The 25,330-nt window shown below is 45.2% G+C and overlaps 1 protein-coding gene across 2 annotated transcripts in view; it reads left to right on the top strand.

The window, feature by feature from the left end:
• Positions 1–25,330, top strand: part of SLC9A8 (solute carrier family 9 member A8) — a 93,278-nt gene that overhangs the window by 269 nt on the left and 67,679 nt on the right. Inside the window, exons 1-4 of one of the 2 annotated variants that reach the window (XM_027775115.1) lie at positions 397–545; positions 1,813–1,994; positions 9,066–9,146; positions 20,366–20,424. In XM_027775115.1, coding sequence (XP_027630916.1) covers positions 1,964–1,994; positions 9,066–9,146; positions 20,366–20,424 — 171 coding nt within the window. In that variant the 5' untranslated portion in view covers positions 397–545; positions 1,813–1,963. Of the gene's footprint in view, positions 1–396; positions 546–1,812; positions 1,995–9,065; positions 9,147–20,365; positions 20,425–25,330 lie in introns of those variants that run through there. The other variant, XM_006141277.3, reaches the window with a different exon arrangement.

Here is a 25,330-nt window from a genome sequence, read left to right as displayed (position 1 = left end):
GGAAGAGGGGTGAGTGGCCTTTTCCGGGGCTGCAGCGGCAGCGGGGCTGGGCCCCGGCGGGTGACAGCGAGCGCCTCAGGCCGCCCTCCGGCCCCGGAAGGTGGAGCTTCTCGTGCCGGTTGGCCAGGACTGAGCATGCCGGCGCCTATAAGGAGGGCGGGATGGGCGGGCCTGGGCCCACGCGGGTCTTGCATCCTGACCCTTGGGCTGTGATCGCCCAGCCGCGCAGGCCCGGGAGCCGTCCTGCGGAAACTGCACTCATATTTCACTTTGCCAGTTTAGAGTCATTTGATGGTTCCTGAGCGCTCATCCGCCCCCTCCAGGAAGTCTTCCCGTGCCCCCACACTCAGCCTCTGTTTAACCAGTCGCATCTTCTTCTGTAACGCAGTTTTTTTCGTGTCCGTCTCCTCACTAAGTTTCATTCATTCGTAAAGTGTTGGCCGGGTACTCGGTTTACAGGAGTTAGACTGGGAGTCACTCTCACGGAGCTTCCACCTCGGTGCGAAATGAACCATAAATAGACAAGCGAGTGGTTTCAGATCATGGTACATACTCTGAAGGCAATGGAATGGTGTTAGGGTGGGGACGTCTACTCAGGAGAGTGACATTCGAGCTGACCACAAGGAGGGTAGGAGAGCTAACGGTTAGCGCTTTTGAGCAACAGAAAGGCAGGATGGCTGGAGGGTAGCGCGCGTTGGGGCTGACTACAAGATGAGAAGGAGTCTCCCAGCCCCCAGGTACTTCTGGGCAGGCTCCACACCTGAAGGGCACAGTCTGGTGCATTTGCAGAAACCCTATCCCTGTTTGTCAGATGAGTATGTGAATAGTAACAAGGAACCCCTTGATTGTTACCGGGCCTCCAGTATCAATCCTCATAACTTCTCCATACATCATAACTTCTCAGATATGACTTGATCTATGGGGGAGGAGGTGGTCATTTCATTCAGTCACCTTGTTTATTGAGCACCTGCTCTGTCCCAGGCACTAACCAGGGTCTCAGCGCGAAGCAAAAGAGGTGCTATTTAAAGCTGATTTTAAGTTTGGGTTTGTTTCTGGCACTGATTAACTAAGAAGTTAGCCAAGTTTTGCAACCTCCCTGAGCCTGTTACTCATGAGTATAACAGGAAAAGTAATAGCACTCACTTCGGGGATGTTATGCCTATTTAACAAGAGGTGATTATATTACCCAGTTCCCAAAATGAAGCAGTGCTCTTAATTCACTGTTACAGTCACAACTATAATGATTATTTCAGCATTGCACTAGTTCACTGTCCCGTCGCAGTGTGAGGAAAGAGCTGTGGGAACCTGAGTTGGGTGGGTGAACTGGGGTGGGGTAGGGCATTACAGAAGAGGCTCCGTTTGTGCCTTTTTAAATCTGAGAAGGATTTTGTAAGGTAGAGTCGGGCATTTTGACCAGATTAACAAATAGGCAGATTCAGTGGCTTTTCAAATTTCAGAAATAATCCAAGGGAAACAAGCTGGAGACAGAAGGGCTCTATGTGATAGTCTTGGATCTTGGAATGTGATGAGATTCTGGTTGGGCTCCCTGTAAACCCGTAAAGGGCTAAAGAGCAGGCAGCCCAGATTCCTGCCTTGTACCTCTCCTCTACGTGGCTGTTTTCCAGAGCACCTGAGGCCACTTGGAGGCTTTTACTGTGCAGGCAAATCAGTTTCCCTCTGAGGCCTGTCTGTTGTAAGATTTGTGAGTCCCATAAACTCTTCGGCAGATTCTTTCCCCTTTGAGGTGTATGGATTGATACTTTGCACCCTTTTCTCCTTTTTTCTAATTCTGCTGCTTTTCATGTGTTTCAGTAAGTTCCCCAATACAACTCATGAGAGTTTCAATGTCACCCTCCACACCACCTTGGTTGTCACAACGAAACTGGTGCTTCCCACCTTTGCCAAGCCCATCCTCCCAGTGCAGACAGGAGAGCAGGCTCAGCAGGAGGAACAGTCGAGTGGCATGACCATCTTCTTCAGCCTCCTTGTCCTAGGTGAGTAGAGACACTGGCGCCCTTCACCTTGCGTATCTGCAGGGATACTCTGTCAGCACAGTTTACTTGGTCAGTTCTTCCCATTGGATTCTCACTTCAAACACTGAGGGAAAACGGTAGGTTAAAATGAGGTCCTTCAAGGGCTAGCAGGTGAGTTCGGTGGTTAAAATGCTAGACTCCCACATGGCCAACTGTCAGTCAAGTTCTGGACTTGGTAGCTTGCTTTCTCACTTTCCTTTACTCTCTCTGGTCGAATTAAATAATACTAATAAATAAAATTAAAAACAAAAGTGAGATCCTCCCTTTCTAAGATTCTTTGTATTGTTAATGTTGGAAAGCAATTCTGAAGAGCCTTGATGGCATATCTTAGCCTTAGAAAGAAAGAAAGATTTTGAACCTAGAAAGAATCTTAAACATCTAGGTTGGTGGATTTCAAAATCTGCTTACAGGAGTCGTGTGTGTTTGTGTTTGTGTTTGTGTGTAGGCGGAAGTGGCAGGAGGCAAAGGGAGTCAGGTAGGGCATCTGACCGTGACCCTAGCTTCAACCACAATAGCATTTTGTCTATAGTATTTGTTAGGTTTCTAAGTAACGGTTTAAGGTTTTACTGCCCAGTGGAAGATCAGAAACCCCTGCCACTCCCACTAACCCTGGTCGTGGCTTTGCCATATCTGTGTACCACCTTCCACACTTTACTCATGTAATGTCTCCGTTTAAGTGCATTCACTTCTTTCAAACTTAAAATTTTATTTTGTCCAACCTTCTCATGTAACGGCTGAGGAAATTTAGGCCTAGAGTAGTCAAGTGATTGACCCACCTGGTTGGTGAGACACTAGAGACAAATTTCAAGATTGCTAGACATCAGTCAAGTGTCTTTTTTTTTTTTTTTTTTAGGCCAACAGGTGGCACAGTGTTTAAGGGCGCTGGACTCCCACATGGTTTGAGTCCCAGACCTGGCGGCTTGCTTTCTCACTTTCTCTTTTTCTCTCTCTCTGTCCCTCTCTGGTCAAAATTAAAATACATAAGTAAAGTTAATAATAAAATTTTTTTTATTAAAAAAAATTTTTTTTTTTGGAGAGGTTTTTGCTATAGGGTGCGTGCACTCGCCAGAAAGACAGAGAGAGACAGAGAGACAGACAGTGAGAAATCACCCCCCAGGAGGGATGGCCATGCAGCAATCCCTTCTCCTCCAGTCTCCTCTCAGGATCTTGGGCACGCATGAACACGCGCCCAGCGTGAGTTTAAGCCACCAGGTCCGGGACGCGAACCTCGATCGGCTACATGGGAGTTCAGTGACATAGCCATTATGCCAACTGCTGGTCCCAATAAAAAAAGTTTTAAGAGTTTTTTTTTTAATTTTTCATTTTTAAGAGAGATTTTTGCCATAGAGTGTGTGCTCACCAACGAGATGGAAAGAAACACAGAGATGAAAAGTGAGAAATCACCCTCCAGAGGGGATGGCCACACCGCAATCCCTTCTCTTCCATTTTCCTCTTGGGATTTTGGGCACACATGCACACATGCCTGATGTGAGTTTTAAGTTGCTCTGTCCAGGACTCTAATCACAGTCAATTACATGGGAGTCCAGTGACATAGCCATTAGGCCATCTGCTGGTCCCTATTTTTTAAAAAAAATTTGCTACGGGGCATGTGCACTTGCTGGAGACAGAGAAATATCCTTGAGAAGATCTTGCTACTTTGCAACCCTTCTCCCAGCTTCCCAGCCAGCGAGGATCACAGGCGTGCCTGTCGTCCGGGTCAACCTGGGATCTGAACCCAGGCCTCCCACATGGGCCCAGTATTGTGTGTAGTGTCCCATACCACTGTGGTTGTCCAGACCTTATTATTCGTTGTAATGGCTGAGATCCATTATCTGTCACTGATGGACCTTATATTTACCTATTAAGGCAGCTTTTCCCCTTGATCTTTTTTTATTTTTTTGAGAGGCTTTTGTGTTTTGTGTGCACTTGCCAAAGAGACAGAGAGAAAGTGAGAAATCACTCTCCAGGGGTATTTGGCCATGCTGCAATCCTATCTCCTCTATTCTCCTCTCAGGATCTTGGGCACATACTCACACGTGCCGGGCGTGAGTTTAAGCAACCACAGTTCCAAAACTCGAACTGTGGTCAACTATGTGGGAGTGCAGTGACGTAACCATTATACCATCTGCTGGTCCCATTCCCCTCGTTCTTTTTTTTTTTAGAGAGGTTTTTGCTATAGGGTGTGTGTGCTTGCCAGAGAGACAGAAAGCGAGAAATCACCCCCTGGGGGGATGGCCACACTGCAATCCCCTCTCCTCCATTTTCTTCTCAGAGAGAGATGGGGATGGGGTGGGGGATGAGGGAGAGAAATCATCCTTCCTGGTGAATGGTCATGCCATAATGCCTTTTTCTCCACTTCTCCCTTCTTTCAGGACTATGGGCATACATGACACAGGCCCAGGTGGGTTTTTTTTTTTTTTGGAGAAGTTTTTATTTTTTTGCTATAGGGTTCATGCACTTGCCAGAACAACAGAGAGAGACAAAGAGACAGAAAGCGAGATATCACCCACCAGGAGGGATGGCCACGCTGCAATCCCTTCTCCATTCTCCTCTCAGAATCTTGGACACACATGCACATGCACCTGGCGTGAGTGTAAGCCACCGGGTTTGGGACTCGACCCGTGGTCAACTACATGGGAGTCCAGTGACATAGCCATTACGCTAACTGCTGGTCCCCCAGCATATATTTTACAAGCCACTGAGTCAGAGACTCAAACAGCATAGTCAGCCATTTGGGATCCAGCTGCCTTAACTACCAGGCTATGGGCTGACCAAAAACAGCCTTTATTTATTTATTTTTTAAATAAGTAGTTATTTAATATTATTTATTATTATTATCTTTTTTTTTTTTTTTTTTAATAGGACACATATGCTCACCAAAGAGAGACAGCTTTTGGGGCAGAGAGAGAGAGAAAGTGAGACGGCAAGCTGCTAGGTCTGGGATTCAAACCATGCTTGGCCATGTGGGAGTCCAGCACCCTAACCACCATACCACCTGCTGGCTCCAAGAAAAAATCTTTTAAGATTAATTTAAAAAGTCTAACTAGGTACAAGGGAAGAACAGAAACCAGTTACCTACAACTGTTTACTGTTTACTTATGTGTTCTTGTGCCTGCATTTTTCCTGGACAGTGGCTTTGCTCCCTGGTCACTTGTGTTTATGCGTTTGAACTTTTTTTTTTTCCTAGTTACCAGAGGACACATGCACTCGCCAGAGAGAAGGGGGAGAGAAGGCACCTCCCCATGGGGCATGGTCCTGCCACAGGGCCCTCTGCTCCCTTTCTCCATCCTGTCGGGATTTGGGGCACATACCCACGTGTGCCTCACGTGTTTATGAAGCTGCTGGGGTTGAGGCCCCATCTAGGGACAGCCACGTGAGATCAAGCTCCCTGAACCACTAGGCTAAGGGGCCTACCCTGGAACTTTTTCTTTTCTTTTTTTTGAGAGATTTTCACTGTAGGGCGCGTGCGCTCGCCAGACAGACAGAGAGAGACATAGAGACAGAAAGCGAGAAATCACCCCCCAGGGGGGATGGTCACGCCGCAGTCCCCTCGAGCCTCCATTCTCCTCTCGGGATCTTGGGCACGCACGCATACGCACCCGGCGTGAGTTTTAAGCCACCGGGTCCGGGACACGAACCGCGGTCGACTACGTGGGAATCCAGTGACATAGCCATTACGCTAACTGCTGGTTCCCTGGAACTTTTTCTTGATCCTAGTATTTAATGTAGGACTTTTCTAACTAGGTTAAATATTTAGCTTAAAATAACACCACAGATTGATAGTTTAAAGCACAGAATGAAAGGAGGACAAAATTTCTATATTTACAACTGTTTGCTTTTTCTGGTCACCTGGTTGTTTTGGTTGGATTAAAGAAATTTTAACTTGTCAAAGCAGGCTCTGAGGGTGGCCAGTTAATAGGCAGGCAGAGTATTTTGACATTTTTTTAAAAATTATTTTTAGTACAATTGGTACTGTGGTTGGCCTCGCCCTTGTGGTGCAGGTGGTCACGTCCTAATAAACCATGCGGAAACTACTTGACCAGCCACAGGTTTGGACCCAGGGCCCACCTGAAACACACCAGGTGTGCAACACCTAAGCTCCTGATTAGCTGGAGGGCTGGGGGAAGGGGCCTGCAGGATAACAAAACTGTCAAGGGGCCCTGTCTGTCTGTCTGTCTTTCTCACTCTCTCTCATGTGCTCACTTTCTCTTGCACTGTCTTTCATGAAAGAAATACACTTAAAAAAAAAATCCTGAGTGATATGATGGTAGACCACCCACATGCCTAATAAAAGAAAGAGACATGCCACCAACACTTGGACCATGAAGTCGTATGTAGTTCCAGAATCATCTGTGTGAGAGTGTCTCCCTGTTGGGGTGGGGGTCAGGGAGTGATGGTCCAGAGATACTTACTCCTTTAGATATAGCGTTATAGCCTTGTCCTTCACAGCAGCACCGCTGTGAGGGAAATCAGGCATAGTCCCATTTTAGAAGTTGAAAGTGAAGGCAGGCAGCCCAGAGGAGGCAGTTGGGGGTGTTTGGGGGAGTACTGTAGTTAAGAGCACAGGGCACGGTGGCATCTAGCAGAGGTGTGAGCGTTTTATCTTTTTCCTTTAGGTTTTTGCCATATGGCAAGGTATCAGCAGTGCCCAGCTGTACCCACCTAAGGGGCAAGAGTATCCCATCCCCAAATCTCTGACTTCTTGTCACCAAACCAGCAATAGAGACAGTGAGAGGGAAAGTGAGAAATCACACACACCCCCTCGGGGGATGACCACACCACAGTCTATTCTCCTGGGGATTTGGGGCACACGTGGACATGTGCCTGGTGGGATTTTTACGCCACCAGCTCTGAGACTTGAATTGCAGTCAGCCAGTCCGGCACCTTAACCACCAAGCCACCTGCTGGCCCCAAGGTGCGAGGTCTTTAAGCCTCATTTTCTCACTTTTTTTTTTTTTTAAGAATTATCTTATTTAGATTTCTTTATTTATTTGCACACACACACACACACACACACACACACACACACACATATTTGACCAAAGAGGGATAGACTGAGAGAAAGTGAGAAAGGAAACCGCAGGTCTGGGACTCTAACTGTAGTTTGCCATATGGGAGTCCAGTGCCCTTAACTACCATGCCACCTGCTGGCCCCCCCTCGTTTTCTCCTTTCTAACCAAAGGAAATAATGGTAGTAACAGCTGGTTCAGAGGAGAACTGGGGGAATAAGTAGACAGCACTTGGGACAGGCACAGCCTTGTTCCTGGCTTGGGGCTCTCCATGCAAGGGATCAGCAGTGCCCAGCTGTACCCAGCTAAGGGGCAAGAGTATCCCATCTTCAAATCTCTGACTTCTTGTCACCAAACCAAAGCTTTCACTTTTTCTGTTTATAAAACACTCTTACTTCTTCTGTGTTAAAAGAGAGCCAGTCACGGGGGTCAGCAGGAGGTATAGTGGTTAAAGCTCTGGACTCCCACATGTCTGACTGAGATTCAAGTCCCAGAACTCATGCTGGGTGTATGTGCATGTGTGCTCAAAATCCTGACAGGAGAGTGGAGGAGAAGGGATTATGGCATGGGATCCCCTCGAGGCATGATTTCTCACTTTCTTTCTGTCTCTCCATTGAGAGAACATGCTCTCTAGCAAAAAAATCTCTTTTCTTTTTTGTGAAGTAGTTTTTGCTATAGGACACATGTGCTCCCTGGAGAGACAGAGAGAGACAAAGAGACAGAAAGCGAGAAATCATCCCCCAGGGGGAATGGCCATGCCACAATCCCTTCTCCTCCATTCCCCTCTCAGGATCTTGGGCACGCATGCACACATGCCTGGCATGAGTTTAAGCCACCAGGTCCAGGACTTGAACCGTGATTGACTACATGGGAATCCAGCCACATAGCCATTATACCAACTGTTGGTCCCGCAAAAAAATCTCTCTTAAAAAAAAAAAAAAGGCTAGCAGGTGGCATAGTGGTTAAGGCGCTGGACCACCTTAACTGATCCACATGGTCCACCGCAGTTCAAGTCCCAGACCTATGGCTTGAAACTCATGCTAGGCACATGTGCGTGTGTATCCAAAATCCCGAGAGGAAAATGGAGGACAAGGAATAGTAGCATGGCCATTCCCTTTAGGGGGTGATTTCTGACTTTCTATCTCTGTCTCTCTGGTGAGTACACAAGCCCTATAGCAAAAATCCCCCCCCTAAAACAAAACAAAACAAAGAGAGAGCCAGTCACATGGTGATAGTCATTGTGTCAGTGTAATCCATTGCAATTATATTTAGTAAAAGTAATTGATATTGGGGCATCGTGCTTAAGGTGCTAGACTCCCAGACATCCTACTGTGGTTCAAGTCTTGGACCTGGTGGCTTGCTTTCTCATTTTCCTTTTCTCTGCCTGTCTCTGGCCAAATTTAAAAATAATAATAAATTTATAAAATAATTCTTAAAAAAATAAAACTGATTTGATTGACTTCCTCCTTGCCATTTCGAATTTTCCAGCTGATGATGGGATTGAGGTGTGGACATCCCTCCGGGGGTGATTTCTCACTTTCCCTTTCACTGTCTCTATGTCTCTCTCTCTCTCTCTGATTGCGTTCTCCCTAAGGCAAAAACCTCTTAAAAAATTAAATCTGTTGCTCTTCCATTAGCCACTAGAAAATGAGCTAGTCCAGGCACACAAAGAACAAACATTGCATGTCTGCCTCCAGGTTAAGAAGTATGGCACTGGGGCCAGCAGGTGACCTGGTGGTTGAAGCATAGGACTCCCACATGGCCAACCACAGTTCAAGTCCTAGACCTGATGACTTGTTCCCACCCCCTATCTCCCTGGTGAGCACACGTGCCCTATAGCAAACTTAATAATAAATTAAATACTTAAAAATAAAGTATGGCATTAAAGTACAGCTGCAGTTCGTTGTGTCATTGTCGACTGTCCATGTCTCTGACAGCCTCCAAGAAGTAATCACTGCCTCGAACTCGGTATTTATCAGTCAAAGTTGAGCTTTTTTCAAACAGTGTCTTATTTTTCCCACAGCTATCTGCATCATATTGGTGCATTTACTGATCCGATACAGATTACATTTCTTGCCGGAGAGTGTTGCCGTTGTTTCTTTAGGTAAGTCTATGGGTGACTTCATAATAAAAGCAGTAACGATAGCTACCAGTTTTTGAGTGGCTATTTAGTGCCAGGAACAAGAGATGTGTTACATACCTGGTCTCATTTCTTCCTCACTGCAGCCGCCTTAAGGGTGTTATGACCCCTGGGCTGGCCCCATGATGCAGCAGTTAAGTGGCATACTTAGGGAGCTAAGTTCCTCATGACTGAGCCTGGTTCAAATCACAGCCCTGGTGACTTGAAAAAACATAATTTGGGTGCATGTGCATGCCCACCCCAAATCCTGACAGGATAGAGAAATGGAGGAGAAGAGATGGCAGCAGGACCACAATCCACTGTAGCATGCTCTCTCTCTCTTTCTCTCTCAATTAAGGAAAAAAAGCGTTATGATCTCTTCTTACAGTTGAGCACATGGGGGCTCAGAAAAGGGTGGTGACCTCCTAAACGTCACACACAAGCCCATCTGTGCAACTCAAGGCCTTTTCTAGGCCCACTCTCTTCTCGAGAACTACCCCCAGGACACATTGACCTCTGCGGCTGGGTGAGGCTGACGTCCAACTCAATTCGGGCACGGAACTGACAATTCAGACTCACTATACACTCTATAGCTGTAAGGGGCGCGGGCTTTACTGTTTAGGGAGAAGTGGCTCGCTCATTGTCAGGATCAGCGCTCACTTCTTTTCTCCCCTCTTACATTTCTCGCTGTTGTTTCCTGTGGCAATTAACTGTTAAGGTAATTAACCTCTAGTGCAACTAGGAAGTGAATGAATCATTGTGATAACAGATGTGAATGCACAGGCAAGTTCATCGAAGTGGTTAGTGAAGGAAGAAATAGGCACCTCTCAGGAAGTAATAAATTCAGGTCTCAAATGTGAGTGGGAATGCTTAAGGCACAGTAAGTAAAGTTTTAGTAAGGTCAGCCAAAGCTTTTAGCAACTTACTGTACTGTGATTATCTTTACTAGTTTACACTTGCTACTGATGATATTTTCATTTTTTCCTTACACCGCTGATGCTTTGTAAGTTCATTTTCTTTGCCGTATATATCTTAAGAGTGCAGTAGGAATGATTTCACAAAACAGCTATGGTAGAGGTTAGCTTTGGAAATGCACATTTATTTGTTTTTGTTTTCGTTATGTTTTGTTAATTTTCCAGAAGGCTTGTGCACTTGCCAGCCAGAGACATAAAAAGAGAAGGGAGTGGAGAAGGCACCCCCAGTAGGGCATGGTCATGCTGTGGTCACTTCTCCTCCATTTCTCCATCCTTTGGGGAACTTGGGGCACATATTCACACATGCCTAGCATGTTTTTCAAGTCCCCAGGGCCAGGATACAAACTGTGGTCGGCCATGTAGGATCCAACTCCCTTAACCACAAGGCCGGCCCAGAAATGAACATTTACGCTCTGTTCACTACCTTCCCCTTCCCCCATCACCATCTGTACCTGTTACCCTGGTTCAAACCTTCCTGTATTTTTCCTCGACTTTACAATACTAAATGCCATGTTCTGGCCTGTGAATTTCACATTACCATTTTACTTAATAACCTCTGGGTGATGAGCCCAGAGCAGAGGATCATGTATTTAAAGTGGTATATTTTAAGGAGCAGGCACCACTAGATAGTTTCGATGTACAGTACAGAGAGAGAAAGGGAAAGTGAGAAAGCAGCTCCCAAGGGGATGGCCATTCCCCAGTCCCTTCTCCTTTTTTTTTTTTTTTTTTGCTATAGAACTTGTACACTCACCAGAAAGAACAGAGAGACAGACAGACAGAAAGCTAGAAACCATCCTCCCAGGGGGGGGATTGCCATGCCATAATCCCTTCTCCAGTATCCTCTCGTGATCTTGGGCACTCACGCACATGCGCCCGGCATGAGTTTAAGCCACTGGGTCTAGGACTCGAACCGTGGTCGACTACATGAGAGTTCAGTGACTAGCCGTTATGCCATCTGCTGGTCCCCCCTTCTCCATTTTCTTAGGAAGCCCTTACACACACACACATGTCCAGTGTGTTTCTCAAGCTACCAGGTTCAGGACTTTAACCATGCACTTGACCATGTGGGATCCAGTCGCCTTAACCACTATACCACTGGATGGCCCTAGCAGGTTCTTTTTTTTTTTAAGAATTATTTATTTAATTTTATTATTATTTTAATTTACCAGCGAGAGAGAGAGAAAGAGAATGAGAAAGCAAGCAAGTCACCAGGTCTGGAACCCAAACCATGGTGGGCCATGTGGGAGTCCAGTGCCTTAACTACCACATCACCTGCAAGCCCCCCAGCTGGTTCTTTTTTTTTTTTTTTTTTTTGAGGGGTTTTTTCTATAGGGTGTGTGCGCTCCCCGGAGAAAAAGAAATCACCCCCAGGGGGGATGGCCACACCATAATTCCTTCTCCTCCATTCTCCTCTTGGGATCTTGAGCGTGCACACACATGCACACACGCCTGGCTTGAGTTTAAGCCGCCGGGTCTGGGACTCGAACTGTGGTTGACTATATGGGAGTCCAGTGACATAGCTACTACATTAACTGCTGGTCCCCCCCACCAGCCGGTTCTTTAGCTGTACTTTGTGGCAGAGTCTAACAACCTTAGCTATCAAGATAAATCTTAGGCTCTAAGAATAGAAGGCTTGCTCATAATATTCCTGTGATCAAGCACGTGGCAAATAACCTGTATCACAATACCTACTACTCCTGGACCATTGGGTAAAACTACTCCAAAGAATTTAAAGTTTTGTGGTCAGTTTCACAGTTTCTTAAGAATAAAAATGACAGTTGGTGTGTATTTGGGTATTATGCACATGGAAATTTAAATGATAGTTCTTATGATTTGGTTTGGATGTCAAATCCTTCATGGTCTCGTGAATATTTGAAGACTTGAAGCTCACTTAACAACAGTGCCTGGACAGCAGACATTATTAGTTACCTATATTCAAGAGTCATTTCTCCCACCTGCCTTGAAAATAGAATCCTGGGACCAGCAGTTAGTGTAATAGCTATGTCGTTGAACCCCCATGTAGTCGACTGCAGTTCGAGTCCCGGACCCAGTGACTTAAACTCACACCAGGTGTGTGTGCATGCGTGCCTAAGATCCCGAGAGGAGAATGGAGGAGAAGGGATTGCAGTGTGGCCATCTCCCCGGGGCGGAGATGTGCGTGTGTGTGTGTGTGTGTGTGTGTGTGTGTGTGTGGTTCTTGCTTCTCTGTCTTTCTGGCAAGCGCACATGCCCTATAGCAAAAACCTCTCCAAAAATAATAATAATAATAGAACCCTAATTTTGATCAGTTGTCTTTTTTTGGTGCTCTTAAGGAAGATGGGCTTTTCCAAATTAGGACTGGTCTTTGCAAACTAGTGATTGGTTGAGAGGGGTGGAGGCTGCAAGGCAGCGTGAACCAAGCTCTGGCCAATGGCACCAAGGAGAAGGGAACTGGAGTGGCTGGTCTTGGAAAATGTTTTCTTCACACAAAAACAAATTTTTCCTACCTTCCTTCCTTCGATGCTGCTGAACAAGGATGGGACGACCGGACTACTGGTAGCCATCTTGCAACCACCACGACTCAAAACCAAAAGCCAGAATTCTAAGGGTTGTCAGGGGGACAGATGGGAAGCCCAGATTCTTCACTGCGTGGTTGTTTTGTTGAACCAATGGCCCTGGAGCTCCCGATCTTAGAGCTGCCTGTTGTATGAGATAATAAATATCTGTTGTTATGGCCATTCTAGTCAGGTGTTCTCTTACTTCCAGCCAAAGGCATTTTAACTGATAGGCCTATTTCCATTTAGGGGATGAAACCCGATCCAAATTGATTCTAAGTAAACAACTCAGTAGGGTTGTATATTAGCTCACATAACCCAAAGAGCTGCGGGTAGGCTGAGCTTCACACTTTGCTGGACCAAGTCTCCTGGGCTTAGTTCTGAACTTCCCAGCGGTACTTCTCTCTTTTTTCTGGCTCCACTCTCAGGCAGGCTCTGTCTTGTGGTAAGCCCTTACAGCAGCAATTGCAGTGGGAAAGGTGGCCCCCTCTTCTCTGTGGCAGCAGAAGTTGCAGAGTGAACTCTGCACACACGGCCAGCTCAGAATTGGGATGTGGTAGAATGGTGGTGGGTTAGCCAGAGCTCTCCAACCACAAACTTCATTTCTTCACTGGAGTGGCAGAAACCATGGTCGCCTTTATAGCGGGTCTCAGAAGAGGTGATGGAAAGTGAGTTGTTTTCGGTATTTATTTGCTAACTCAGTTGATTGGAAAGCTAAGAGCACTTCTGGAAAAAGTGCTAGGGTCCAGAAAGTTTTGGGTTGTTTTGTTTTGTTTTTGTTATAAGGTGTAAGACAGACAGAGAAATAGGGAAAGTGAGAAACCACTCCCTGAGGAGATGGCCTCACTGCAGTCCGTTCTTGATTTTCCTCTCAGGATTCTGGGTATGCATGCACATGCTCCCAGTGTATTTTTCAAGCTGTTGGGTCCAGGACTCAAACCACTGATGGTCAGCCATATGGGATCTGGCTACTTTAACTTCTGTGTTACCTGCTAGCCCAGAAAGTTTTTCGTCTTCTTTTCTATATTAGAGGGCATTCAATTAGAATTTGAAATTCTGGGGCCAGCAGTGGTGTGGTGGTTAAAGTGCTGGATTCCTACATGGCCCACCGTGGTTTCAGTTCCAGACTTGGCAGCTTGCTTTCTCACTTTCCCTCCCTCCTTCTCTCTCTCTCTCTCTTTCTCTCTGGTCAGTGCTCATGCCCTATAGTAAATTTAAAAAAAAAAATAAATAAATACAATTAAATAATTCTTAAAAAAATAAATCTGAGAGGGGCCAGCAGGTGGTTGGGTGCTGGACTCCCACATGGCCAACTGCAGTTTCAGTCGCAGACCCGGAGGCTTGCTTTCTTGTTTTCCCCCCTCTTTCTTTCTCTCCCTCTCTCTCTCTCTGGTGAACACATGTGCCCTGTAACAAATTAAAAAATAATAAGTAAAATTAAATAAATGGTTCTTTAAAAAAAAAAGTCCCATGGGTAACTGCCTGAAACTGAGGTGCTTTGAGGTTTATTAGAAGAGAAATGAACACCCATTTGTTGTTGCTGGAACAGCTGTCTTAAAAGCAGAGGCCCAAATTCCTAGTCAGATCAGCAGGATGACCATATTAGGCTCTGAGGGTTTTCCAGGCTGTCACATTCCTAGGTGGAGTTGCTAGTATAGACTTTTAGTCTCAGTGTTTCTGAAGACATGGATCAGAGGAGACAATTTATTTTTGTCATGTCTCGTTGCTGGTTTGCTGCTGTTAGCTAAATGTGTGTTCTTGTGTAATAACTTCATACTTTTGCCTGAGTCTTGCTTTGCCTTTCCTAGTTTTATGGTCATCTTTTTGTTTATTTATTTATTTACTAATTTTATTTATAATTATTATCACTTCTTAATTTTCTACAGGGCATGTGCACTCACCAGAGAGAGAGACAGAGAGAGAGAGAGGGAAAAGTCAGAAAGCAAGCCACCAGGTCCAGGACTTGAACCATGGTCGGCCATGTGGGAGTCCAGTGCCTCAATCACCATGCCATCTTCCAGCCCCTACGGTCATCTTCTTTTGGTTTGGCATTTTATCATCTTCAAGTTGTACTATATACTTCAGTCTTCCAGATGTCTCAGCTTAAAAGTGAGATCGTCTGAATTTTAAAAGGAGAGGGAGAAAGTTGTTTAAGAATTGTATTCTGGAGCCAGAAGGTGATATGGTGCTTAATGCGCTGGATTACCACATGGCCGACCACAGTTCGAGTCCCAAATCTGTAGCTTGAAAATCACTCCAGCTGGATGTGCATGCATGCCCGCCCAAAATCCCAAGAGGAAAATAGAGGAAAAGGGATTGCGATGTCAGCACGGGGAAGGTCAGATCTCACTTTTTCTCTCACTGTCTGTGTCTCTTTCAGCATGTGCCCTGTGACAACATTAAAAAAAAAAAAGGGGATTGTATTCTGGGCTAACCCTGTGGTGCTGGACTCCCACATGGCCAACTGCAGTTTCAGTCGCAGACCCGGAGGCTTGCTTTCTTGTTTTCCCCCCTCTTTCTTTCTCTCCCTCTCTCTCTCTCTGGTGAACACATGTGCCCTGTAACAAATTAAAAAATAATAAGTAAAATTAAATAAATGGTTCTTTAAAAAAAAAAGTCCCATGGGTAACTGCCTGAAACTGAGGTGCTTTGAGGTTTATTAGAAGAGAAATGAACACCCATTTGTTGTTGCTGGAACAGCTGTCTTAAAAGCAGAGGCCCAAATTCCTAGTCAGATCAGCAGGATGACCATATTAGGCTCTGAGGGTTTTCCAGGCTGTCACATTCCTAGGTGGAGTTGCTAGTATAGACTTTTAGTCTCAGTGTTTCTGAAGACATGGATCAGAGGAGACAATTTATTTTTGTCATGTCTCGTTGCTGGTTTGCTGCTGTTAGCTAAATGTGTGTTCTTGTGTAATAACTTCATACTTTTGCCTGAGTCTTGCTTTGCCTTTCCTAGTTTTATGGTCATCTTTTTGTTTATTTATTTATTTACTAATTTTATTTATAATTATTATCACTTCTTAATTTTCTACAGGGCATGTGCACTCACCAGAGAGAGAGACAGAGAGAGAGAGAGGGAAAAGTCAGAAAGCAAGCCACCAGGTCCAGGACTTGAACCATGGTCGGCCATGTGGGAGTCCAGTGCCTCAATCACCATGCCATCTTCCAGCCCCTACGGTCATCTTCTTTTGGTTTGGCATTTTATCATCTTCAAGTTGTACTATATACTTCAGTCTTCCAGATGTCTCAGCTTAAAAGTGAGATCGTCTGAATTTTAAAAGGAGAGGGAGAAAGTTGTTTAAGAATTGTATTCTGGAGCCAGAAGGTGATATGGTGCTTAATGCGCTGGATTACCACATGGCCGACCACAGTTCGAGTCCCAAATCTGTAGCTTGAAAATCACTCCAGCTGGATGTGCATGCATGCCCGCCCAAAATCCCAAGAGGAAAATAGAGGAAAAGGGATTGCGATGTCAGCACGGGGAAGGTCAGATCTCACTTTTTCTCTCACTGTCTGTGTCTCTTTCAGCATGTGCCCTGTGACAACATTAAAAAAAAAAAAGGGGGATTGTATTCTGGGCTAACCCTGTGGCCTGCTGCTTGAAGAAGTCAGGTCCTATATGACTGATAGTACAGTTTGAATCCTGACTTGGCTTGAAAAACACACCAAGCACATATGTGTGCATGCATTCAAATCTAACTGGTAGAGAAACAGAGGAGGGCTTGCAGCACGATCACGCTGCCCCATTGTGGGGTGCTCTCTCCATCTGGTGCATATACCCTCTGCCCCCCAAAAAAGAATTGCATTCTGAAACTTGCTGTTTTGGGGCAGATTTCTGTAAATACCCTCTTTTGCTGTGTACATATTCTCCTCATCTGCTGATTAGTAAGTAATAACATTCCTCTAAGAAAAGTGGGCTACATTAAAAGCATAGACAGGCTGGCCCTGTGACACAGGGCTAATGTGCTGCCCATCTCACTCTCTTGCTCTGTGTGTGTGTGTGTGTGTGTGTGTGTGTGTTTCACTTGTTCACTCTCACATACATGTTAAAGAAAATTAGTTAAAAACAAAATATATAAATGGCCTTTCCCCAAAAAAACAGAGAGACAGTCATCTTTGAGGGACTGGTCTTCGACTTCCTGGCAGGTACTCTGTCTTCTTAAATATCTTGGGGTGTCCGGTTTAGCATAAGTAGCAGAATCAATTATTGGATTTTCAAAAATCATCTAATTATGTATAACTTGATTCTACAATTACAACTGATGATACATGCTGTAAAAAAAATTTTTTTTGAGAGGTTTTTGCTATAGGGTGTGTGCACTCACCAGAAAGACAGAGACAGAGAAATAGAAAGCGAGAAATCACCCCCCAAGGGGGATGGCCACACTCAATCCCTTCTCCTCCATTCTCCTCTTGGGATCTTGGGCTAGCATGCGCATGTACCTGGAATGAGTTTAAGCCACCGGATCCTGGACTCGAACTGTGGTCGATTACATGGGAGTCCAGCAACATAGCCATTATGCCAACTGCTGGTCCCACTATAAAATATTTTTTTTTAATTATTTTGTTTTGAGGCCAGCAGGTGTCATAGTGACTCAGGCATTAGACTCCCACATGGACAACCATAGTTCAAGACCTGGACCTGGTGGTTAAAACTCATGCCCAGCGCATTTGCATGTGTACCCCAAATCCCAATAGGTGAATAGTGAAGGGACTGCGGTGTGGCCATCACCCCTGGGGGTTGATTTTTTGCTTTCTGTCTGTCTCTCAGGAGAGCACACATGCTGTGGTCGGCCATGTGGAAGAGTCCACCCCTTGACCATTATGCCACTCGCTGGTCCCATTTATTATTATTTTAATGTACTATAGAGCATGTATGCTTACCAGAGAGAGACCAGGGGTGAGGAGGGGGCAATGTGAGAAAGCAACTGTACAGGTCTAGGACTTGAACTGCAGTCAGCTCTACGGGAGTCCAGCACCTTTACCACCACAACACCTGCTGTCCTAAAACAAAAAATTTTTTAAGGGTTCTCCAAGTATGTAAACTATTTTCAAAAAATCATTTTTGGTGAGTACAAAATAATTCATAAGTAATTAAATTCCAATATATTCCTGGTCTCTTGGGAGATGAGGAACAAAGTCACCTCTAATTTTTTTTTTTTTTTTTTGGGGGGGTTTATTCATTTAGTCCCTCAGAGAGACAGAGAGACAGACACCTTCAACAGAGTCTGAGTGCTACAATCCACCCCTAGGTTCAGAGAGCCTGGAACACAGCATGCTCAGGAAGGGCCCAGGACCTGAACCAAGACCTTTCCAGTGTGGGTCTAGTCATGTTACCAGTGTGCCTCTGCCCAGACTGACAATTGATTTTAGATCATTTTCATCACTCCCCTAAGAAACCTCTTACCCTTGGGACCAGCAGATGAAACAGCTGTTATGTCACTAGACTCCCACGTAGCTGACCGTAATTCGCATCCTGGGCCCAGCAGCTTATAACTCAGGCCCGGTGCGTGTGCACGCATGCCCAAAATCCCAAGAGGAGAATGGACGAGAAGAGATTGCAGTGTCGCTATCCCTCCTGTGGGGGGTGATTTCTTGCCTTTTGTCTCTCTGTCTCTCTTTATTTCTTTAGCGAGTACATGCGCCCATAGCAAAAATCTCTTCAAAAAAAAGAAAAACTCTTATCTGTCAGCTGTCATTCCCAAACCTCTCATTCCCAGCCCTGGGCAACAATTCCTATCTCTATAGATTTGCCCATTCTGGACATTTTATATAAATGGTATGGTAAAAATATGGAGTCTTTTGTGGCCTCCTGGCTTTTTTCACTTCATATATTTTTAGGATTTATCCCTGTTGTTGCATGCGTCAGTACTTCATTCCTTTTTATTTGTATCCCATTGTATGGGTATACCACATCCTGTTCACTTAATCGCTATTGAATGAACGGTTAGGTTGTTTAACAGCCTTTGACAGGTGAATAATACCTTATGAACTTCTCTGTTTACCTTAAACTACCCCCATCCCATGCACACACAGCAGTTAGTGTTAGTGAGGTCCTTTTCCTAGTAAAGGGGTATGTTCTGGTGATCTCCTGCCCTTCCCAGTAAGGTGCTTCTTCAGCCTTCTGCTGTTGAGAGAGGGGAGCACGTTCGCCTATAGAAAAGGGGACTCTGACTTTCGGGGCCCGGGGCAGTGGTCTGCAGACTTGCTTTGTGTCACCCCCTACCAGAGACTGGAATTCTGCTTGAGCATCTGCATTTTACAGAGAGTTTCCCTGGTGATTCTGACCAGCCAGCAGGGTTCAGAATCGTTTATCTAGAGAGGAACAGAGCAATTGTAAACTACCTGTGATACTTCAAGGATTATTTTTGGTAGGACCTTTCAAAGAGTGATGAGCCTGTCAGCCTTATGGAAACATGCCTGAGCTGAGATGATCCATTCTCTTCCAGGAATTCCACAGAACTTTTACTATGGTTATGTTCATCACTTGAGTTTGATCTCTAAATATTTGACACAGAGCTGCCATCTGAGTCTGAGAAAGTGATCTCGAGTTCTTTTTGGAAAATGGGAGGAATAAACAGGGTAGGGCCAATTTAGCTTGTAAACATCCTACCACTCACACTGAAAATGGGTGGGTGTACAGGCCAGCCAGTGATGTGGTGGTTAGGGTGGCTGGATTCCACATGGCCAACCTCACATTAGGAGTCCTGAACTCAGTGGCTTGAGAAACATTCTGGGCACGTGTGCGTGCTTGCCCAAAATCCCAAAAGGAGGGAGAAACGGAGGACATGGGATTGCATCCTGACCATTCCCCACGGAGGGTACCTTCTCACTTTCTCCCCTTCATCCTTTCTATTTCTCTTTCTCTTTCCATGGCAAGCACATGTGCCCTCTGACAAAACTAGGAAAAGAGAAAAGACAATGGGTAGAGATAGCAAAAATGACAGGCATCCAGTGTTCCATGCCAGGCAGAGTATCCTTGGGTCTTACTTTGCAGTGTTTACTTCCCCTCAGATTTCTGTAGACTTTTTTATAGTGTGTTTGTCTGAGATGCAAGTGAAAAACTCATGTGAGGGCCAGCAGGTGGCGTGGTAGTTAAGGGCACTGGATTCCCACATGGCCGACTGTGGTTTGAATCCTGTACCTGGCAGCTTGTTTTTTCACTTTTCCTCTCTCTCTCCCTGTTCCCCTCTGGTCAAATTTAAATAAATAAATAAATAAAGTTAAATAAAATAATTCTTTTTTTTTTTTTTTTAGAGGGTTTTTCTAGAGGGGGGGGGACTCCCCCAGACAGACAGAGAGCGACCGAGGCGAAAAATCACCCCCAGGGGGGATGGTCACGCCGCAATCCCTTCTCCTCCATTCTCCTCTCGAGATCTTGGGCACGCATGCACACGCGCCCAGCGTGAGTTTTAAGCCACCGGGTCCAGGACGTAAACCGCAGTCAACTACGTGGGAGGCCAGTGAAATAGCCATTATGCTAACTGCTGGTTCCCAATAAAGTAATTCTTAAAAAAAAATAGACCAACTCATATGACTCATAAAACTTCATACTAATTTCCAGTCATATGATTTTAGACATAAAACTTGAAGAACTCAATAAAAACAATTTCAAGACATAATATTTAGCTTCTCTAGAATAATTAGTCTTTTTCATATCTTAATTTAGATTAAATTGTATTATTTCTTCTAGGTATTCTCATGGGAGCAGTGATAAAAATTATAGAGTTTAAAAAACTGGCAAATTGGAAGGTAAGTTTGCTCAACTATTCTTTTTTTTTTTTTTTAAGAATTATTCGTTGGGGAGACCAGCAGATGGTGTAATGGTTACATTGCTAGACTCCCACATAATCCACCATGGTTCAAATCCCAGACCCAGCAGCTTAAAACTCACACCGGGCACATCTGTATTCATGCCCAAAATCCCGAGAGGAGAATGGAGGAGACGGGATTGAAGCATAGCCATCCCCCCGGGGGGTGATTTCTCACTTTCTGTCTCCATATTTCTCTGGTGAGTACACATGCCCTATAGCAAAAAACCTCTCTTAAAACAAAAACAAAAAAAATCATGCTGGGCAGCATGTCCATATGTGCCCAAAATCCCAAGAGGAGAAAAGAGGAGAAAGGATTGTGGCGTGGCCATCCCCCTCTGGGAGTGATCGCTGGCTTTCTATCTCTCTTTCTCTCCAGAGAGCTCATGAGCCCTATAGCAAAAATCTCTCTAAACAAACAAAAGAAAAGAATTATTTATTGGGGCCACCAAGTGACAGTGGTTAAGGCACTGGAATTCCCACATGGCCAACTGCAATTTGAGTCCTGGACCTGGAGGCTTGAAACTCCTGCTGGGCGCATGCACGTGCATGCCCAAAATCCTGAGAGGAGAATGGAGAAGAAATTGTGGTATGGCCGTCTTTCCTGAGGGGTAATATCTCACTTTCTCTGTCTGTCTCTGTCTCTTTGATAAGTGTGTACACCATATAGCAAAATCTCTCTTATAAAAAATTTTTTATTTTATTATCTTTTTTTTTCATTTTTAAAATTTGCTATAGGGCATGTGCACATACATGCAAGAGAAAGTGAGAAAATAAGCCACAAGGTCTGGGACTCAAACTGCAGCCACTTGTGAGTGTTTAGTGCCTTAACTACCATGCCATCTGCTGGTCCCTCAACTGTTCATTTTTAACATAATTACAATTTTTGGTCTTTTTTTTTTTTTTTTTTGAAAGGATTTTGCTATAGGGCATGTGTGCCACAAAGACAGAGACAGAGAGACAGAAAGAGAGAAATTATGCCCCACTCCGGGGGGGTGGCCACGCTGCAATCCCTTCTCCATTCTCTTCTTGTGATCTTGGGCACGCATGCACATGCACCAGCATGAGTTTAAGCCACTGGGTCCAGGACTCGAACTGCGGTCGACTACGTGGGAGTTCAGCTACATAGCTATTATGCCAACTGCTGGTTCCTGGTTGTTCTTCATTTTAATTATTTATCTTTCAAATATATTTATTTATTTCATGAGCGAGACAGAGACAGAGAGACATGCATCCCTCCATCAGAGTTCCCACATCACAATCCATCCTTCCATCAGCCTCATCCGGCCTGGAACATGGGTGCATGTGTATATACCTGACATGCTTAGAGAGGTCCCAGGATGTGAACCCAGACCTGTCACCTGTGGGTCTATTGGTACTACTGCTGCATCACTGCCTGGCCCTTGCTTTTATTTTAAGTAACACTGATGGTTATGTTGACTTGCTTTATTTTTTTCTTTTAGTTTTTTTATTTCCTCTGTAAGTAAGTGAGAGAGAAACAGAGACATGACACCCCAATGGGGTCTCGACACTGTGGTCCACACCTACCTCAGCCAGCCCTGGGTCACAGGCACGCGTGTGCGCCCCACATACTCAGAGACAAATCTAGAACCCTCCTGTGTGGATCATCCTTGGAGACGAGTGTGGTTTCCCATGCACCGCTGTCCAGCCCCCTTAGCTGTTTGAAGTGTGCAGTTCAGTGAGATTAAATATATCTGCAGTGTTGTGTGCTCACCACTGCTCTCTACCCTGGCAATGTCTTTATCTTATAAAACCGAAACTCCATACCTGCTAAACAACCCCACATTTTCGCCTCCTCCAAGCCCCTGATAACCTCCGTGCCCCTCTCGTGTCTATGAATTGGACCACTTTAGGTCTGTATATAAATGGAATCATATGGTTTTTCTCTTTTTATGTCTGGCTTATTTTAATTAGCATAATATTTTCAAGGTTGACTCATGTTGTAGCAGGTATTGGGATCTTACTTCTTTTTTATTTAAATTATTTTTTTTTAAATGTTCATTTATTGGGACCAGCAGTTGCCTTAATGGCTATGTCACTGTACTCCCATGTAGTCAACCGCAGTTCGAGTCCCGGACCCGGTGGCTTAAAACTCACGCCGGGCGAGTGTGCGTGCGTGCCCAAGATCCCGAGAGGAGAATGGAGGAGAAGGGATTGCGGCGAGGCCACGCCTCCTAGGGTGTGATTTCTTGCTTTTTGTCTCTCTGTCTCTCTCTCCTTCTGGTGAGTGTACATGCCCTATAGCAAAAACCCCTCCCCCCCAAAAAAGAAAAAAAAAGATAACAATAACAGTAAATTTAATTTAACTAATAAAGAAGTCTACAAGTCCCCCCACCACCTGGCCTGGTAGTTAAAGGAGCCAGAGCCTACCTGGCTGACCGCACGGGTTGAACTCCAGCCCCAGTGGCTTGAAAAAACACGCTGGACACATGTGTGTGTGTGTCCAAAATGCCCATGGATTCAAGAATGGAGGAGGATTATGGTGTGACCACACCTCATTGTGGGGTATGGGGGTCTTTCTCCAACCCCATCCCCCCTTCTTTCTCTGGTGAGTGCACACATCCTCTGGCAAAAAAAAATTTTTTTTTGAATAAAAATTAAGGGTACAGATGCCTGCTGAAGCCTGTCAGGTCAAGTTGCTCTCTCTGTGAACGGTCGTGCCAAACTGAGATGTCTTTGATTTATGTGGGTTGACAAAGAACAGGAAGGGACTGACTTTCCCATCTGTGAGGTCATCGGTATTTGGCACACACTGCACAGGACCCACCCTAGATCACCTCAGCCCGGGTACCTGCCAGAAGAGCCAGGGCCTTTCTGAACAGCACGCCCTGCCAGGTGAGGTGCTCGTTCCAAGGGCCGCTGGAGCAGGTGACCACAAACTGGGGCCTGAGAACAACCAAGACGTTTCCCCTCACAGCTGGAGAGGAGTGGACATCGAGGCGCCAGCAGGGCCACAGTCCCTCCAGGGCTCCAAGAGGAAGCCTTCCTTGCCCCCTCAGCTGGCCGCCCGGGTGTTCTTGGCTTGTGGTGGTGTGACTTCCATCTCTGCCGCCGCCTGTGCCCGGCCTTCTCTGTGGTGTGTCCTCACTGTCTCCTACAAGCACACTTTTGTTGGGTTAAGGGCTCCCCTAAACCAAGTGGTCCCATCTCTGTCCCTGCCTTAATCACGCCTGCAAAGATGTGGTTTCCACGTAAGGCTGTGTTCCGAGGTCTCCGATAGGCATGACTTGGTGGGGGCCCTAAACAACCCCCAGTATGTGGGGACTTTTTCCCCGCTGGGAGGTTTAGTCTTTCAAACTCCAAAAGGATCTGTCGGGAGGTCCCACTGCACAGGTCCTGGTAAAAGACCACCCCGTAATCACAAGTGCTCAGCCCAGTTTTGTCACAGATTCCAGTCTGAGTCACGAGCTCATTGTACACGCGGTTATTTTAAGACTTAATAAGGCATTTTCAGAAGTCATCATTTGCTTCTATTTTGAGCCTTTTTTGAATGTTATTTTAGTCTTTATGGTAACAGCTGTACATTTGTAAGAATACATTTAGTCATTCTTTTGAATAGAGATTTTGATAAGAAGTCAAACTGTCAGAATTGTAACAGGGAAACAGTCATATTAAAAGCAGCCTGATCTTGCAGTATTACATAGACTCTGTATTACATTTAGCTTGAGGATCAGTATGTATTTTCCCCAAATACCACCAACAGTTGAAGAGACAGTTGAAGAGACAGATTAATGTAGAAAATTAAATTCTCAGGACCAGCAGATGGTGTAATACGTACTGGACTCCCATGTAGTTGACCATGGTTCAAGTCCCAGACCCGGCAGCATAAAACTCACATGGGGCACGTGTGTATGCATGCCCAAGATCCCAAGAGGAGAATGGAGGAGAAGGGATTGCAGCATGGCCATCCCCCTTGGGGAGTGATTTCTCACTTTTCTGTCTCTCCTCCAAGCTCATGCACCCTACAGCAAAAATCTCTCAAGAAAAAAAAGAGAAAAAAAATCAAATTCTCATCATTTCATACCACCAAAGGTGGCCGTATTTTAGAAACACCTTTTGGGGCCAGCAGGTGGAGTAGTAGTTGGGTCTCTAGACTCCCACATGGCCTACCACAGTTGGAGTCCTGGACCTGGCAGCTTGCTTTCTCTCTCTCTCTCTCTCGTCAAATTTTAAAATAATAATAATTAATACAATGAAATAATTCTCTAAAAAGAAAGAAATCCCTTTCATAGTGGCACTTAATATTCAGATCTGAAAGCATGATAAGTGACTCACTACTTAGCCAAGAGGCTAGACCATCACTTGGGACCATTTCATCAGTCCCACTTAGGAAACGCAGAGTTGTCTGTGACAGACTGAAAGGAGGCAGGGCCGCTGATACGTATGTAGGGTTTATTCTTCCTTAAGTGAATTGTTTGAGGCCTTACCGTTAGGTTTTTCCCCAGAGGATTCCAGTTTGTAGATTTTTTTTTTTTTTTAAGATTTATTTTAGGGATCAGCAGTTAGCGTAATGGCTATGTCGCTGAACTTCCATGTAGCCAACTGCGGTTCCAGTCCCGGATCCAGCAACTTAAACTCACGCCGGGCACGTGTGCGTGTGTGCCCAAGATCCCGAGAGGAGAATGGAGGAGAAGGGATTGTGGTGTGGCCATCCCCCCAGGGGATGAGTTCTTGCTTTCTGTCTCTTTGTCTCTCTGTCTTTCTGGCGAGTGCACGTACCCTATAGGGAAAAAACCTCTACAAAAAAAAGAATTATTTTATTTATTTATTATTTTTTTTAAATAATTATTTATTTAATTTTATTTATTTATTCATTTATTTTAATT

The sequence above is a fragment of the Tupaia chinensis genome, unplaced genomic scaffold (assembly GCF_000334495.1).
Source record: "Tupaia chinensis unplaced genomic scaffold, TupChi_1.0 Scaffold000049_1, whole genome shotgun sequence".
Classification (NCBI taxonomy): Eukaryota; Metazoa; Chordata; class Mammalia; order Scandentia; family Tupaiidae; genus Tupaia; species Tupaia belangeri.
This window is presented reverse-complemented; position numbering and strand designations above follow the sequence as displayed.